Raw genomic sequence first — 18,428 nt, forward strand, 5'->3', positions numbered from 1 at the left:
AAAAAAAAATTGATAAAGAGAATAAAGCAATTACATTTTGAGTACAATTTTTATTCTGTTCGCATGCAACACTAAGTTCACAATGACAGGGAGTAACCGAAACTTGTGGAGATTTTTAAAATAATGTACACTACCTTTAAAGGGAATTCTCACTAACAGCGGATAATATTAGATCTTTTAAGATTATATCAGATAATATTAGAGAATATTGGAGTATATACAATTCATTGTATTTCCATTTTTATTTTCATTTTATTTTCCATTTCCTTTAAGATGGTACTTGTAGGAGCTCTTTAAACACCCCCACATACATATGTATGTGCATATATATATATATATATATATACCTGTACATGTACATGCACCTTCCCATTTGAACGCAGGGAAAAAAGGGAATCATACTAATGAAAAAATAAATTATCAATTTATTTTTTATGAACAAAGGAATACCTACCATAAAGCTCAATTTTTACCCTTTTCAACGACAAATGTTAAAGTTGTTGTAGCGTTGTTGTTAATATGTATGTTCACATAAGTATATATGTACTTATTTATATAAGCACATATGCATGTATACACCTTTTTACCACTTATGCTAATCAATTTTTCCCCCCTGTCTGCTTAATGCAAAAGTGCGTAGTTAATACATGTCAACATACATAAACACATGCTGCACATCTTTCTATATTTCCCACTTATGTACCATACCTCTATGCAGTTTCAACTAATTTAATATGGTTTAATGACAAATGTGCATAATACGAAACTGTTAAAATTATAAAATGATAAAGAGCACATTTACAAGCAGAAATGCTCATTGCTACATCCACGAAGCGAGGGATTATAAAATGCAACATGCATATACATGTGTGTATATATCTATATATAGGTATATATTTATGTGTACAGATGTATGTACGAACATTTGTATATGTAGTCACATATGCATGTACACTCGAGTAACTGCTTATCCTTTTTCACTACCAAGGATGTACCTGTTAATAATATAACTTCCAATCTGCACTTATGTATTTTATTTATTTTTATTTTTTTTTTCTATTTGCTCCTTTTCGAAGCGGTTCAGGTTTCCCATGATACATACAAATACAAATATATATACACACATGTACATACACTAATATATCTTTTTATATGTATATGTATGTACTGATGTGTGCCTTTTCCCACTTCTTCAAATTTATTATCACCCAAGTAGTTTTTTTCTTTTTTTATTTTTTTTAAATATATTTTTACGCAACCATGTAAAACTTTCGCTTTCAAAATTTATTTTATTTTTACTAATTCATTTTATTTTTACTTATTCATTTTATCTTTACTAATTCGTTTTATTTTTACTTATTCTTTTTATTTTTACTAATTCGTTTTATTTTTACTAATTCATTTTATTTTTACTTATTCATTTTATCTTTACTAATTCGTTTTATTTTTACTTATTCATTTTATTTTTACTAATTCGTTTTATTTTTACTAATTCGTTTTATTTTTATTTATTCATTTTATTTTTACTTATTCGTTTCATTTTTACTTATTCGTTTTATTTATTAATTTTTTTTTTTTATTCTTTATATGGAAGTATATTAACCCAGGAACATCTGTTACGTTTTGTTCTATTTATGCACAAAATTGCATAAAGAGTCTTTCTGATTATTACTATTTCTTCCTGTTTTACAGATTATTATTATTAATAGTAGTAGAAGTAGTAGTAGTAGTAGTAGTGGTAGTGGTAGCAGTATTATTCTATTTTATTTTTTATTTGAAAAGCTAGAGATATATAATTGTTTACAATGTTTTTACCTTATTTTTAAGACGATAATTAACAGTATGTTTCACTTTGTTTCATTTCGTTTTATTTTATTTTTTCTTTTGGTATAGAAAATTATATAAAAAAAAGTAAAACGCATGTATATACTTTGTACTATTATATGGGAAAAATAGCAAAGAGTAAGGAGTGTTTAATATTGAATAAGGCAAAAAATTATTAAAGTGAAAATAGGTAAGAAGTAAAAAGGGGTAGTACAAAAAAGATAAACTAAAAAAAAAAAAAAAAAAATTAAAATTAAAACTAAAACTAAAACTAAAACTGAAATTATTTTATTTGTAACTAGTTTTATAATAATGCAGCAAAGGAGAAGAAATAAAAAAAAAAAAAAAAAAAAAATTGTCTGAAATAACGTGATACAACTGGGAAAGGGAATTAATAAGTGGCAGTAAAAATACTGGGGCATGGCCAAAAAAAGGAAAAAAAAATTAAAATCAAAATTAAGATAAATTAAATTGAAGTTAAATTAAGTTGAATTTAAATTAAGTTGAATTTAAATTAAGTTGAAGTTAAATTAAGTTGAAGTTAAATTAAGTTGAAGTTAAATTGAATTGAAGTTAAATTAAGTTGAAGTTAAATTAAATTGAAGTTAAATTAAATTGAAGATAAATTAAATTGAAGTCAAGTTCACGTTAAAGTCAAGTGAAAATTGAGGATGAGGGTGAAATGAACAGCGATAAGGCGTACAAAGAAAAAAAAAATCGTCCAAGTATACATATATGTATACATATATATATGTGTGTACTACGTAGAACGTGCACTTCTGTACGTGCACACAAAAGGACACACATCCGTACACCTTTTTCGAACTGGCTTTTACCACTTCACTTAGACACTACTGCTTGAATGATTCATTGCGACAGAGAAAACACTTTTTTTTTGTGTATTATAAAAAAAAAAAAAAATTTTTTTTTTTTTTTTTTTTCAGTGCGTTATAGTATGTTACCTCACCTTTATCCCGTCAATACAACCACTGTAATTATCAGTACTTTATATGTAACTACGCTCTGTATATCAAATGTGCACACCTATGTTTTGTGTTTATTTAATTTGAAAAAGGAAAATATTTTACCAGTCTACTGTTACTTTGGCAAAACGAAACACATTACATGAACAATTTTCGGCTAAACTTCTGGCCCAAATATTTGTTTAAGGCATCTTATGAAATTTTGTGTTTCCAAAGGAACAAAAAAAAAGCGAAGCAAAATAAAATTAATTTATCTAAGGAGATAAAATTTTTTTTTTTTTTTTTTTCTTTACGATAAAATAAAAAAAGGACAGCCGCCATCGAATTAAAATCGTGGACACAGAAGAGCGGCAAAGGTGAAGGGACAAAAAAAAAAAAAGAAAAAAAGAAATTATATTAAAAAAAAGTTAAATTAAATATATTAAATTGAATTGAATAAATTGAATTGAATAAATTGAATTGAATAAATTGAATTGAATAAATTGAATTGATTGAATAAATTAAATTTAGTTGGATAAATTAAATCGAATTGAATAAACTGAATAGAATATAATTGCCCAAATCGCAGTGCACTGGATAGAAATATAGCGGATTGGAGTGCATCTGATGATACTAAATTAAAAAAGTGAACAGAGGTGAGACAAATGAATTGACGGGGAGTATAAGTAAGCTTTATTTAATTAACCTAGAACGTTCTTCAGAGTTTCATTTGGTTATAGCCTCAAAGGCGTAGAGCTTCACCGTATCGTCATTACCATTACCAATACAATAGCAATAACATTATCAATACAATAACAACCGCAGTAGAAACAGTAACACCAACCGCAGTACCATCAGTAACACCAACCGCAGTAGCAACAGCAGTAGCAATACATTTTCCATTATTTTATCTTATCTTTTTTTCCAACCCCTGTTTAAACTAATCATGTCTAATAAGCCGCACTTGTCAGAATTTTATAATGTGTATAAAGACAGTAGAAATAAATGGGGATTTCCAATAAACAAATTAAATTTGAACATAGATAATTATAAAACACGTAAAACAAAAATATTTCTTTATGTATTATGGAATACAGTATTATTTATATATTTACTAGAATTTTTTTTAAATTTACTATTCGTTTTATATATACCTTATATAAATATAATCAGTAAAACCATTTTCTTTTTTTCCATTTTCGATTTAGCTATTGTTATTATATTAACATGTCAAGGAATATATGCTTATACTAATGATATATCATCATTATTAAAAAAGTCAGGCAAATTTTTTTTTATATTAAGTGTATGGTGTTTTTTGAAATTATTGTTGTATGTTATAATTACAATATTATCTTTTGCATTTATTTCAAATGAAAAAATGAACAGTTCATTATATTACTATGGAAGTAGAAGTATATATTTCAATTATTTTATGGAAATAATAATAACTATAAATATTGTTAAGTCCGTTTTAACCCTTTTCACAGGTACAAAAGTGAGCAAACGTAAATATATTTTTATGCATCAGTCATAATTTTTGCCCTTCTTAAAAAATATACAACGTAGTGAATGATACATAGTAAATTCCATATCACATACAATATGGCATATATCAATTATACATTGTATCGGGAAAGGAGCTATACACATTCTTTAGTAATTGTAACATTAAACCATTTAAATAATTTTCTTGTGACTAATTAATTTTTTTTTTTTTTAGGGCAAAAGGTTCAGTATATCTTTAGTTGTATAAGAACATGTACTATTTTAAAAACCAAAATTCGAAAAGATCTCGAAAAACAATCTTTCCTATTTGATTACGACTCCTATGGCACATTTATGACTGACTTTCAAAGTGTAAAGAATTATGTTTAAAGGAAAAGTTCAGTACTCAGTTTGTTTTAAATTTTTGTATTCATTTAATTATTTATTTTATTTTATTTTTTATGCCCTACGACCTATTTGCATTTCCATTTTAAAATTTGGCATTTTTTGATAAAATTGGGTTTTTTTTTTTTTAAATTTGACAATTTTTCATTTCAAATTTTGACGATTTTCCGTTTTAATATTTGACATTTTCCGTTTTAATATTTGCCATTTTCCGTTTTAATATTTGCCATTTTCCGTTTTAATATTTGCCATTTTCCATTTTAAAATTTGACGATTTTCCGTTCTAACTTTAACCCCATTTTTATATCCACTTTTGTTATGCGCCCCCTTTGTACTGTCCATATGTGTTACGCCCCTTTTCCTGTCATTTGATCTTTTTTATTATTTTTTTATCATTTACGTTTATTTTTTTATCTTCATTTTTTCTTTTCTTTTTTTATTTCATTTTTTTTTTTTTTTTTTTTGAATTTGCACTATTGTATACAAAATTTTTCATCCTTTCATGTCTTCAGTCATCCTTTTGTATAACCCAATTGCAAAAGTCCGAGTTGGTTATATTGTTTCTGCTTCGTGTGATAAAAATTGGCAGAATTGGATAAAATTTACTTTTTTATTTTTTTCAATTTTCTAAAATTTATGCTGTCGTGTTTTTGTTTGTTCGTAATTATTTTATTTCATTTTGTATTATTTTATATTACTTCCCATTGCTTTATTTCAGTTTGTTTTATTTTATATTGCTTCCCATTGCTTTATTTCAGTTTGTTTTATTTTATATTGCTTCCCATTGCTTTATTTTATTTTTTTTTATTCCTTTTTTTTTTTTTTTGAGCTTTTTCCATTTTTTAATCTCTTCTATCGAGATCTGTGTACAGCTCTTCTGAGCAACGATATAATTTTCTATCTCCTATTTTTTTTTCTTTTTTTTTTTTTTTTTACCTTAAGAATATTAAAAAATTTTACACAAATTTGTATGCACATTAATAAAATGACCATACTTTTTAAGCTTCCTTATTTCTTTATATATTTGTAACGCTAGTAAAATAATTTGTAAAGTACGTGAGAAGAACAAAGTTTGGAGCAGGGGGTGGTAATTGTTAAAATTAAGGTGAAGTATGCATTCGCCTTACTGCATGAACATGTACATGTACCATACGACGTGCAATAACTTTCATCCGAAAAAATATGAATTGAACAGAACTGTTCACTGCGTACATGTTCATGTCGACCACGTTACATACAATGTAATGCGTAACTACTGTACAAGGTGTATTCCTCCCCAAAACTCCCCCAATTGAAATTAAGGAATACACAAAAAGGATATTACATTATACTCTAATATATTACATATACATATATACAATTCTATATGTTGGTACACGTGGGTATATATGTTTGCACCCGTCCGGGAACAAATTAAAAGCATATTCTGTTTTGCCTCATAAAGAATTATCAAGGAATATTACTAGAACAAGTATGTTGTACGTAGTTACAATTATTGAGGAATCAGAAAGGGTCGTATGCAATAAAACTGCATACAAGCACAATATCACACGTGCATAAACACGAGTAGAAACACATGTACATCCCCATGGTGTCTTACCAATTAAATCTTCCAGCAACTACTTATTATTGCTTCCATGTTTTGTTCCCCGATTTCATCTATCGTTACTCTCTTTCCATTTCTCACTTTAGCCAAAAAAGTAAGCAAAACCGTGCAAAGGGATAAAATTAACATAGGTTAGCACCGCTTAACCAGATAAGATTACCACAGGTTAGCACCGCTTAACCAGATAAGATTACCACAGGTTAGCACCTCTTAACGAGATAAAATTAACATAGGTTAGCACCGCTTAACCAGATAAGATTACCACAGGTTAGCACCGCTTAACCAGATAAGATTACCATAGGATAGCACCGCTCAACATTTGTGGTATATGAACTCTTACCATACCTTCTACCTGCCCCACTCCCAATCCCTCCTAAAATTATAAATTCTATATTTCAAAAGGGAAGTAAAGAAACATAATAATAAAATGCTTGAACTAGAGAAATATAACTAAGAATACAAACGCAATTTTGTTTACATATATTAACATCATTTTAGTTTCGTGTTTGCTCTATATTAACCCGATCCACATTAGCAATTGAGGGTTTACTTGCAGGAAAGAGGTACAATTATAGCATTGACGTCATGTGCTCACCGTTGTATGTTCAGTTTGCTCTTTTTCTTTTTTCCATCTATACAATTGAAGAATTCAAAATTCAAAATTAAAATCTTCCTACTTGTCGCATAGGGGAAGCTCTACTAGGAACCTTTCTAGGAGGGGAGAAAGGGGGGGGGGTTCAGTTTGCTCGCGCCAAAGTATTATACTCTTAAACGTACGTATAAAAAGAACACAAGGGAGAAAAAAAAAAAAAGAAGTAAATTAGGCATACACCAAAGAAACTCAAAAGGCATTTCTAACGAATCGACAAGGGCATTTCCATCAAATTGCTAACGTGTTAATGGTCAAACTGGTACAGAAAAAAAAAAAAAAAAAAAAAATTTTTTAATGAGAATAGGAATGAGTATGCTAATGCTGATGAATGTATGGGTGAAGGTGTCGTTTCTTATAATTTCTATCCAATTGTATGGAGGACTATCTATGAAATGCTGTACTTCCTCTGTCAAACAAACACACAAAGGGATTTCCACCTTATACAGAAAGGTTTTCCCATCTAAGGTTGTAATGCACATCAAGCACACTGGGAATAGAAGTAGACGAATAGGTAATAAGGGTAAACATCATGAAAAAAGGAAAAAAAAGATTCAAACTGTACCTCTTGAAAAAATAGAAAGCAAAATAATCTGCTGCAAAGATGAGGCATATAGTAAGGTGCCCACTGAGTCTTCACACCGAATGTTGGAAGGACTGCCCGAAAAAGTGCAGCTTCCCAATTTAACAAAACTTCTCAAAATGACGACAATGTCCAAAAGGTCTATGTTTCCCATATTTCCCATGATGTACTACATAACTCCGCGTGGTGGAACAACAGAGGGGAGGGGTAAAAGTCGGAGGTACAGCGAGCCGAGAGGTAGTAGATCAAATCGCAGTGTAACGGTCCAGATGACGTTGGCCCCAAAAGGATCCATACACGAAAAAAGAACGAAAGAAATTTTAGAAGATCCAGTTAAGAACTACCCATGGGAAATAAGTATTCCATTTCACGAAACGATAACACGTGAGTTAAGTCCTTATTACAATTTTCTAAAATGTGAGTGGGCATATTTAGATTACAAAAGGGATTCGAGAAAAGCGTGTGGAAAAATAGAAGGAGGAGTTGAAAACTATGAAGGGAAAGGGTTAAAATTAGAAAAAGGAGTAGACAGACCAAGATATAAAGAAATGCCATATTATCTAGATCATGGTGTTGAGTGGAGAAATTTTAATCATGATGAAATGATTCAATTTGATATTGATCCAGATGGAAATCAAGATCAAACATTCTTAGAAACAGAAGAAGATTTAGAGTATAGACAATGGGGTAATTGGAATTACAATTGTGCAAAGGAAACAACACAATTAAATACAGCATGGAGAGATCCAGTTTTATCAAAAAATTTAACAAACCTTATTTATCCATGGAATCATAAAGCTCATGAAAATCATATTATTCCTTATGGTTTTCCAAGTCCTACTTTTTTTATACCTGAACCTAAAATTGAGTGGGAATTAGCAGCACGAGGATTTTTTGGTGGATATTATGAAGATCCTAACTGGAATAGAATAAAGCAATATAAAATTATGAAAAAACTTATACTAGAATGGCATGAATGTAAGAAAGATGACCCAAGAATTGCTGCAATAAAAACAGAACTGTTTGGCATCTCGAGTAGAAAAAAATATCCCTCAAAACAAATTAAATTGATAAATGAACATGCTTTATTAAGAGCAAAAGAAATCTTACTTGATCATATTCTAGATCCAAATAATGATCCAGATTATATTACGTATTTTCTTGATAGAGCTGAACCAATTGATTATATTGGAGGTGGGAATCACAAATGCCCTCAAGAAGAAATTAGAAATAAAACTATTGTCTTAAATATGTGTGTATATTCAAATAAACAACAACAAGAATCATACTCCTATAATATGTCCATCCCAGAAATGGCAGAAATGTACCATTACTATATGACAGAAATTAGAGGAGAAGGAAGGACACATCAATCATGTGAAGATCCTGTAGAAGATAAATATCAATGCTATGAATTACAAAATGAAAGAAAAAAATTTTCAGCTCTATATGCATTATATAAACCCTTATGGAGTAATAAAAAATTTGGCGAAGAATTTGGGGATGCACTAAGAGAAGGGGAGAAATTACACATAAACAAATTCAACAAGTTTAATCATATTTTGAAATTAAAAAAAAAAAAAAAATTAACCCAGGAGGAAGTTAACCAATGCAACTATGTCGACGATTATGGTCATGTAGACGATCAGTACGACGTGTAATAGAATACAGGAGAGGGGTATCTTCTTCCGTGTTCAGGAGTATATACAAAACAGATATTGTGTAGGTAATTCGTTATTTTGGTTTTCCCCCCGTATTGTTTCATATGAACATTTATTATCCTTCTTGGATATTTTTTTCGTCCCACTTTGTAGCATTTTGAATTTTTTCGCCTTTTTTGTATCTCCTTTTTTTTTTTCTTTTTTTCTCTTTTGTATCTCTTTTTTTTTTTTTTTTCCTTTTTCGTTTCTCCTTTTTTTTCTTTTTTTTCCTTTTTCGTTTCTCCTTTTTTTTCTTTTTTTGTCTTTCTTTTCCTTTTTTTTTGTTCCAAGAATGCGCGATAAATGGACAGCGTTTATCTCGTCCTCCCATACACCATGCCAAGCTGCACCTCATAACATAACAAAGGGAAAAAATTTCCTTCATTTTACTCTCCAATATTTGAGCCCTTTTTTTTTTAAAAAAATAGCCAAATGTAATGGTTACCTTAACTTAAGTTAAAGAGTAAGACATGCCGTGGTTAAACAAAATGAAAAATTAATTAAAGTAAAAAAAAGAAGTGAAAAAAGAAACAAACGCAATTCGAACCTCTGTCTGAGTGACCATATTATTGAAAAAGAAAATCCAAAAAAAGAGACATTTTTTTTTTTTTTTTTTTTTTTTTTTTTTACTTATGTGAAAAGAAGAACATCACAGCATTGTAAAAAAAAAAAAAAAAAAAAAAAAAGGAAAAACGAAACAAAATGAAAGATAAAGAGAAAACATATTTGGGAAAGCGGGTAGTAGCGTACACAATGATCCAAATGTACTCATGCTCACATGTATGTACTCACCGCTCAAGTTAAATTTAACAATGCCCCATATGCCTTTATGTAGGAGCAAAGCTTCTCAGTGTCTATTTCCTCCCGGAATATTTGAAGCCCTGCCTGAATTACAAAAAGGAGATCTCCATTAAACTCGACTGGTTTCTCTATTGGGGTAAAGTGCAGCTAAAAAAAAAAAAAAAAAAAGTCAATAAAAACGGATTGACAGTGCAATGAACAGAGAGCTATTAGAGCGATATCACATGTACACCTACATAATGCATATACATATATATATATATATGTATAACATCCGTGGATTCATGATGCGGTAGAACAGGTACAAAAAGGATCAGGTCAAATAAAGAAGCACAACGTAACTTTTAAATAAACGAACATCATGCTTAGAAATATTCGCTCTGTTCATATTATTGCAAAGAAATACGAAATGAGAGAAAGTCCATTTTTTTCTTTTGCAAATTACAACAATGAAAATGAGCAATACAAACATGATGGGGCATACTGCATACGGGAATAACTTTCAGCGGGAGGAATGCTCATATATATACATATACTCACACATACTCACACATACTCGCACATATGCCCATATACGCATACATGCATATACAAGAAGCTATGATTACATGTAGGTAAAACAAAAAAAAAAAAAAAAAAGGCACAACAAGGATAGAGATGTATTTACGCATGTATATGTATATGTAATCGCATGTATGCCTATGTGAGGACATATGAGCACGCATAACATTTGTTGGTTTATAAAAAAGAGTATCGTTCTGAGTATTACCTTCTTTTTCTTACTATCATAAAATATGATATCCACTTTTGGAGGTGGTTGTGCGTCAAAGGCGGGTAAAAAGTATAAAACTCCGTTGAACTTTTTTTGCATTTTTATAAATTTAATATAAGATTCATAATAGGGTTTTAGATCATTTACATAAATGCTTTGCATTTTTCTAGACACATCCGCAAGAAGAATTTCTTTTCCATTATTTTTTTGAAAATAAAAGTCAGGTATAGTTTTAGATTGTATGTATGCTATTACTCCTTTCCCTTGTTTAGCAGTTTTGGAATAATATACTTCTAACTGTCCATTATTCTCAGGAGAGTAAATTAAATATACCCCTTCTTGCACAGGTACTGATGTTTTTTTTACTTCCGGAGATGGACCAATACATGCTGATTCATCTGGTGGGGTAGGTGCTGATGCTGCACCAATAAAATTTAGTTTTACTTTTTTTTTTAAAAATATCTTAGGTTTTATTTCTTTTTTTATTAATTTTGTTTCTTTCGTTTTTTGTTCTTCCTCTTCTTCCTCTTCCTCCTCTTCCTTCATCTTGTGCTTCTCTTCCTCCTCCGCCAATATTCTAAGTCTCTCTTCCTCCTCCAACAACTTAAGCCTTTTCTCCTCCTCCAACAACTTAAGCCTTTTCTCCTCCTCCAACATTTTAATCCTTTCCTCCTCTAACCTTTTAATTCGTTTTCTTTCCTCTTCTTCCTTTCGTCTTTCATCTTCTAAAATTAGTTCATTCAATTTTTCGTCTTCATTATCACAACAGCAAAAACACAAAGCACAACATCTACTCCTTTTATTGTCTACATCATTTACTAAATCTTGTCTTTTTTTATTCTTAACTTCGCTTACATTAGTTTTAGGCATATAATGCTTCTCTTTTTTTGCATCTTCCCTGATATTATCATTTCTTTCCTTTTTTGCAATACCTATAACCGAATCATTGTTTTTTTCACTCCCCTTCAGATAATTCTTAGGCTTTTTATCTCCCCCTTCTTTCAAATTTTTCTTTTTAGGATTTGCAGCATATTTTTTCTTTTCCCTTTTTTTATTCCCATTACCTGTTTCCTTATCAGCGTTTTTCGACTCCATCATTTCTGCTACTACTACTACTACTACTACTAATGCTACTGTTACTGTTACTGCTACTGTTACTGCTACTACTACTACTACTACTACTACTACTACTACTACTACTACTACTACTACTACTACTACTACTACTACTACTGCTACTACTACTGCTACTACTACTACTACTACTACTACTACTACTACTGCTACTACTACTGCTACTACTACTGCTACTACTACTACTACTGCTACTACTACTACTACTATTTTTCGTTCCTCCTTAGAAATACTCTTCAACCATAAGCGCCGGAGTTACATGCATAGATAATATTCCTATTTTACAAAAGTTAAATAGAAAGAAAAAAGAGCAAAAAAAGGAAAAAAAGCAAAAATGATTAGAGTAATCTTTTCAATTTTAAAAAGAAAAGTCTACTCTAACACACATAACATGTGCACGTTTTGTTGTTAAAAAAAGATCAGAATAAAAAATCAATATCTTCTCACTCTACAAAAAGTGCTTGTCTTCCCCCTACCATGCACATTCAAGTACATACCCATAATAATACGTATGTACATGCGCAAATATACAAACCAAATTTACAAATGCATTATTTCTGTATTATGGTGCATAAGTGTGTAATAAAAAATAAGAGCAGAATAGTGCAGCACAGGGTAGGACATATTTATATGAACATTGTCTTTTCTCTGTACTTGGTTTAAAGAAAAGAAAATAAATAAAACAGACAAGTAGGAAAGTAAAATACAGTAGTAAAATCATAAAACAGAGCAGTAAAACAAAACTGAAATAAACAAAGATAAAAATTTAGAAATTGATTCGAAAGCGGCATATACATTAGGCATAGATAACAATGATGTCTTTATTATTTTTCATATAGAATTTAAATAAGAAAAATTGAAAACATTCCCAATTAAATTGTTACAAAAAAAAAAAAAAAAAAAAAAAAAAAAAATGAAAAAGATAGAAAAGATAGAAAAGATAGAAAATATGAAAAAGAAGAATTAAAAATCTTTGTACAACAAGAATGACATATCTTGCTTCTCTTCACTAGTAACTACCTGTCTTAACATAGAAAATATCTACATACATATCTACATACATGCAAAGAGATTTTAAAAAAATTATCAGCATCTCATAATATTTCCAGGAGTTGCACAAACTTTACAAAAGGAGTAGTAACTGATGGATAAACACAGTTGCAGCCTGTATCATGCTGCCCATGCACAACTCATTAAATAAACTCTTTATTTTTTTAGTACTTATATATATATATATACATAATTTTTTTTTTTTTTTTTCTTCTTTTTCCTGCTTCCCAAAAATTCTAACACAAATAGTACTATCGAAACAAAAAAAAATAAAATAAAAAAAATATAATTTTTTTTTAATCTTATTTTTTACATGTTATAACTGTTCTAAATAAGAGCGGAAATAAAAAAAAAAAAAAATCTACATTTGGACAGGCTTTCGTTCCCAACTTTTGTTCAGAAAAAAAAAAAATGCTTTATCATATCATACAGATACACACAACTCCTTTTCACATATTTACATATTTACATATTGGAACAATCATATTTTAAAATAATTGCAAATAAATGTATTGTGCATATGTACATACATACAGGGCAAATACATTATATGCCCTATTCAAGTAAAATTCTTAACTGAATTAACAACGGGGGGAGGCTTATTCCTCTTTATATTTTGGGGAAAAAAACAAAAAAATATATATATACATATATATGTATATGCATATATACTTCAATTTTCCTCCATTTGAGAAATATCTACCCATATGTATAAATATATATACATGTACACACATAAGTGAAACACAACTGAAAGGCCGATCTACATATAGCTCCCTAACATATATTTTTTTTTTTTTTTTTACTTCTTGGCTTATTACATTACTGATTGTTACTTTTAGTATAAATTTTTTCAACTGTTTTAGTCTCTTTTAATTTTGTCTCTTATTACAAAGTAATAAGTAAAAACAATGAAATTTTGTGAGAAATAACAAGGATAGATTTTAAAAAATGAAAAAGTTAATGCACAAGATTGTACATCCCTTAATTTAGGCATACACACTATTTACGTGTGTGTATATATGCGTTTATACGTACATACATACATACATACATACATACATACATACATACATACATACATACATACATACATACATACATACATACATACATACATACATACATACATACATACATACATACATACATATACATACATACATACATACACATACATACATACATACATACATACTACATACATACATACATACATACATACATACATACATACATACATACATACATACATACATACATACATACATACATACATACATACATACATACATACATACATACATACATACATACATACATACATACATACATACATACACCCACACACACACATACACACATGCGTACAGATATATGTGTATACTCATGCACCCTTCTACATTGTACCTTAAAAATGGGTAAAACAATAAAATGGAATATTAACAGCGTTTACCATTCTTTCTTAATACACATGTATGTTACTTTTTATTCGTTAAAAATATACTCAAAAAAAAAAAAAAAAAAAAAAAAATTAAAAATAAAGCACATATTAGACTGTTATTTCATCTTCCAAGTATTTATGATCAAACGAAAAATCGTTCTTTATCTGTTTTGACCAAGCTACAACAACAATAAAAAAATAAAAAAAAAAAATTAAAATTAAACAATATAACATAACATAAGATCTTTTAGTTCGCATCATTTCACATCCTTTCACATGCACAAGTCAGGTAAACTTTTTTTGTTTTTTTCTAAAATATACAAAAACATATGGGTATTATTACTCGATTCATAATCAAAAGACAGATATGTGCCTTGTTCCATTTTGTCATTTGAAATTGTAACATTATTGTCATAAGGTAAAAACCAAGTTGTGTACTTTTTATGATATTTCCACGATTTCTTTTTCAGTTCTTTCGCCGCTAAATGTTGTTGATAGGTACCCTTAAAGAGGTGCAAACAAATTTGTACAAAATGGATATACGTGTATATATATACATATGCATATATATATATATATATATATACCTTACGGATTTACATTAACATTTAGCATATAAGCGCTTTTACATCAGTTCAAATATGTAAGTGCATATGGAGAAGTGCCCCTTTTTTTTTTTTTTTTTTGGTAAACACTTGTACATGTACTGTTCATATTTTTTGAGAATGTTACTGCTTGGTAATAGAATATAAAAAATAACGTATCCAAGTGGAGCTTTTCAAACAGTTTAGGGCTGCGCAATGGATAATATGTGCACACGTACATATGTTCGTAAGTACATATGTATATATACATGTGTATATGTACGTGTGTGTGTACGTGTATGTATACGTGTTTGCGTATATGTATGCACCAGTACATACTAACAGTAGCAAAATTTTCATAGGCTACAATATCTCTTTAAGCAAACCTTTGAAATTCTGATAACGGTGTGGTAGGAAAATATTTACAAGGGTTTCCCCACAACATTCTGGGGGTATATTGTCTGAACAGGTCCCTATCACTTTTTTTTATGCAATTTTTATAACTCACTTCAATTAATTCTTGTAATTTAAATGCTGAACAAAGGTGAACGTAAATTAGTAAATCATTATATGAGTTAATATTGCATACTATTTGTAGCAAAAAATTAATGCATTCATAAAAAGTAATTAGGAATGCGCCGTTATTATACATACACATATTTGTACACATATTGGTATATATATATATATATCTACAAAATAATGTAATATTCCCTATCAACGATGTACCAGTTCAAGCGATTCCGTAACTCGTAAAGACAATGTATATCTCTTATAATTCATAAGAGGACACATCACTACGGCTACGGGCTTGCACACAGGTTTATATATACAAATATATACATACACACGTATATATATATGTATGCATATACATTTATATATATTTTCCCCTTTTATTTAGCTTTTTTTTTACAATTCCTTTCGAGCAACTTTTGAGATGACAAGGACAACTTTTTATTATTATTATTTTTTTTCTTTTCATTTTTTTTTATGGAATTATTCTTATATTGATCACTCTTATCATTCATTTTGCATAAACATTAAAATAATTTTGCAATAATCTTGCAATAATTTTGCAATAATCTTGCAATGATCTTGCAATGATCTTGCAATGATCTTACAATAATTCTGGTTCCTCAAAAAAAAAAAAAATAAAAATATTTATTTTGTTTTTATTTCTGTATGATCGATCTATGTTTTTTACTCTGTTTCCACTCTCCTTCATGTGTGTAATTATAAATCTAAACCTCTCGATATGTTGCTATCTTGTTATATTAAAATAATATAGTGACAAAAATAAGAAAAAAGAAAAATAAGATGATTCAAAAATGAAAGGAATACAATAACATAGCTACAAAAAAAAAAAAAAAAAAAAAATATTAAGTGTAACAAAGAAACAAATTTGGGATACTACTAATAATAACAATGCATATGAAAAGTTTATATCAAAAAGGCAAATCCTACTGTGTTAACTTTTTTACATGATTGCATACACGCTGACGAACAGCCAAAAAGGAGCAATATGAAATAGTATGTAGCATGAAGTAGTATGAGGTAGTATGCAGTAGCATGTAGTAGTGTGCATCAAAAGGTAAAATAAAAATATAGGGAAATCAACAAGAGCACAGGAACGAAAATACTTATATAACGAATTGTTTTTAAATAGGAAAAATTAATGTAAATTAGATATTTTTACACAAATTACAAAATATTACATAAAGAAGTGTCCTCAATTAATTACATCATAAAAAAAAAAAAAGGAAAAAAAAACGAAGAAAAGGAGGAATAAAAGAGGAATAAAAGAGGAAAAAAAGAGGAATAAAAGAGGAAAAAAAGAGGAAAAAAAGAGGAATAAAAGAGGAATAAAAGAGGAATAAAAGAGGAAAAAAAGAGGAATAAAAGAGGAATAAAAGAGGAATAAAAGAGGAAAAAAAGAGGAAAAAAAGAGGAATAAAAGAGGAAAAAAAAGAGGAATAAGAGGAAAAAAAGAAAAAAAAAAGGAGGGAAAAAAAGAGGAAAAAATATATAAATATTCATAAATATATAAAAACTTTTCAAGTTTATACTTACAATGTGATCACACATTTTTTATTCCTTAACTATACTTTGAGTCTATCCAAAATTATGTGCAAATTTTAAAACTTAAACAATAATTTTCAGAATAAATAAAAAAAATTTCTTGTAGAAATGTGGAAATTATTTTCCATATTATTTTCCAAAAAAAAAAGAAATAGAAAAAATTTGTTCATATTCGACATGTCCTAATAGGAATTCTTTTCCTTCTTATGTTATAAATATAGGTATTATCGCCATTACTGAAAAATACAAATAAATATTTTTTCAAAGGTTACATATGTATTTATAATTATTAAAATTGTTAATTGAACATCAGATAGCATAATTACACTTTACCCTATTTGTTTTGTGCACATACATACTTGAGCTAATATGTATAATATTAAGCACATATACACACCCTAACATATACATATATATATATATATATAAATATATATATGTACGAACTTATGTATTTGTACAAATGTGCGCGTATTGGCGCGTTTTACACATATATTCCAGTTTTTTTCAGATCGAACACCTTAATATAAGACTGAGTTTATACGCGTCCAAAACGTTTGTTTTGTATACATACATACACACATACGTACACATATACGTACACATATTACTACACACATTCGTACACACATTCGTACACACATACATACGTATATACATATATATATATATTTATTTTTTTATTTATACGCGTTGTTAGTACATGCTTACTCTTACCTGTAGAGCGTAAATTTATTTTTGATTAAAAATTGGGAAATACTGAACTCATATATATTTATTCATTTGCAGTAGAAGCAAAAATAAAAAAAACGCGTACAATGTTTTTTACAACTCATTAAAATTTATATAATTCCTTAAACAAAAGACAAAAAATGTGCGCTCTTTTTTTTTATTGTACATTATATATATATATATATACATACATATATATATATATATATATATACAGATAAAATGTAAATGAGACCGTAAAGAAATCTCGAACAAATGATGTAAGAAAAACTGCTGCTATGTATCTTCCTTATGCCCTCAAATACAAATCGTAACGTATTATATCTACAGTTGTCATGATAACTTTACTCAATGTTGCACATGGTTGTTTCGTTAACATTAACTAGCTCCTAAAAAAGTGAGCATGAAGACATAGCACATTCGTTCTATTATTATTATTATTATTATTATTATTATTATTTTATTTTATTTTATTTTTAATTTTCAAAATAAAATTATTAACAAGCCATAAAATAATACGTCTTCCTTATTTTCTATTTTTTGCTAAATTTTCAAAATAAAATTATTAACAAGCCATAAAATAATACGTCTTTCTTTTTTTTTTTTTTTGTG

At 28.4% G+C, this 18,428-nt stretch overlaps 4 protein-coding genes across 4 annotated transcripts; 2 read left to right on the forward strand and 2 right to left on the reverse strand.

Annotated features, from left to right (window-relative positions):
* Nucleotides 1-82: 82 nt before the first annotated feature.
* MKS88_002261 (uncharacterized protein) lies at nt 83-4,664 on the forward strand (the record flags this gene model as incomplete). The annotated part of the gene is made up of 8 exons (XM_067215257.1): nt 83-92; nt 384-502; nt 1,693-1,840; nt 2,769-2,815; nt 3,117-3,163; nt 3,612-3,844; nt 3,995-4,294; nt 4,510-4,664. The coding sequence occupies 8 exons, from the start codon at nt 83-85 to the stop codon at nt 4,662-4,664; spliced, it is 1,059 nt and encodes a 352-aa protein (XP_067073700.1).
* Nucleotides 4,665-7,243: 2,579 nt separating this feature from the next.
* MKS88_002262 (uncharacterized protein) lies at nt 7,244-9,178 on the forward strand (the record flags this gene model as incomplete). The annotated part of the gene is made up of 1 exon (XM_067215258.1): nt 7,244-9,178. The coding sequence occupies one exon, from the start codon at nt 7,244-7,246 to the stop codon at nt 9,176-9,178; it is 1,935 nt and encodes a 644-aa protein (XP_067073701.1).
* Nucleotides 9,179-10,012: 834 nt separating this feature from the next.
* MKS88_002263 (IMP1-like protein) lies at nt 10,013-13,017 on the reverse strand (the record flags this gene model as incomplete). The annotated part of the gene is made up of 4 exons (XM_067215259.1): nt 10,013-10,165; nt 10,788-11,801; nt 11,881-12,146; nt 12,945-13,017. The coding sequence occupies 4 exons, from the start codon at nt 13,015-13,017 to the stop codon at nt 10,013-10,015; spliced, it is 1,506 nt and encodes a 501-aa protein (XP_067073702.1).
* A 1,509-nt stretch (nt 13,018-14,526) lies between these two features.
* On the reverse strand, nt 14,527-16,033 carry MKS88_002264 (CCR4-NOT transcription complex subunit 5; the record flags this gene model as incomplete). Its single annotated transcript, XM_067215260.1, has 5 exons — nt 14,527-14,597; nt 14,762-14,921; nt 15,151-15,211; nt 15,389-15,536; nt 15,919-16,033. The coding sequence occupies 5 exons, from the start codon at nt 16,031-16,033 to the stop codon at nt 14,527-14,529; spliced, it is 555 nt and encodes a 184-aa protein (XP_067073703.1).
* Between the last annotated feature and the right edge of the window lie 2,395 nt (nt 16,034-18,428).

Source organism: Plasmodium brasilianum, chromosome 8 (genome assembly GCF_023973825.1).
Source record: "Plasmodium brasilianum strain Bolivian I chromosome 8, whole genome shotgun sequence".
In the NCBI taxonomy this organism is placed as follows: domain Eukaryota; phylum Apicomplexa; class Aconoidasida; order Haemosporida; family Plasmodiidae; genus Plasmodium; species Plasmodium brasilianum.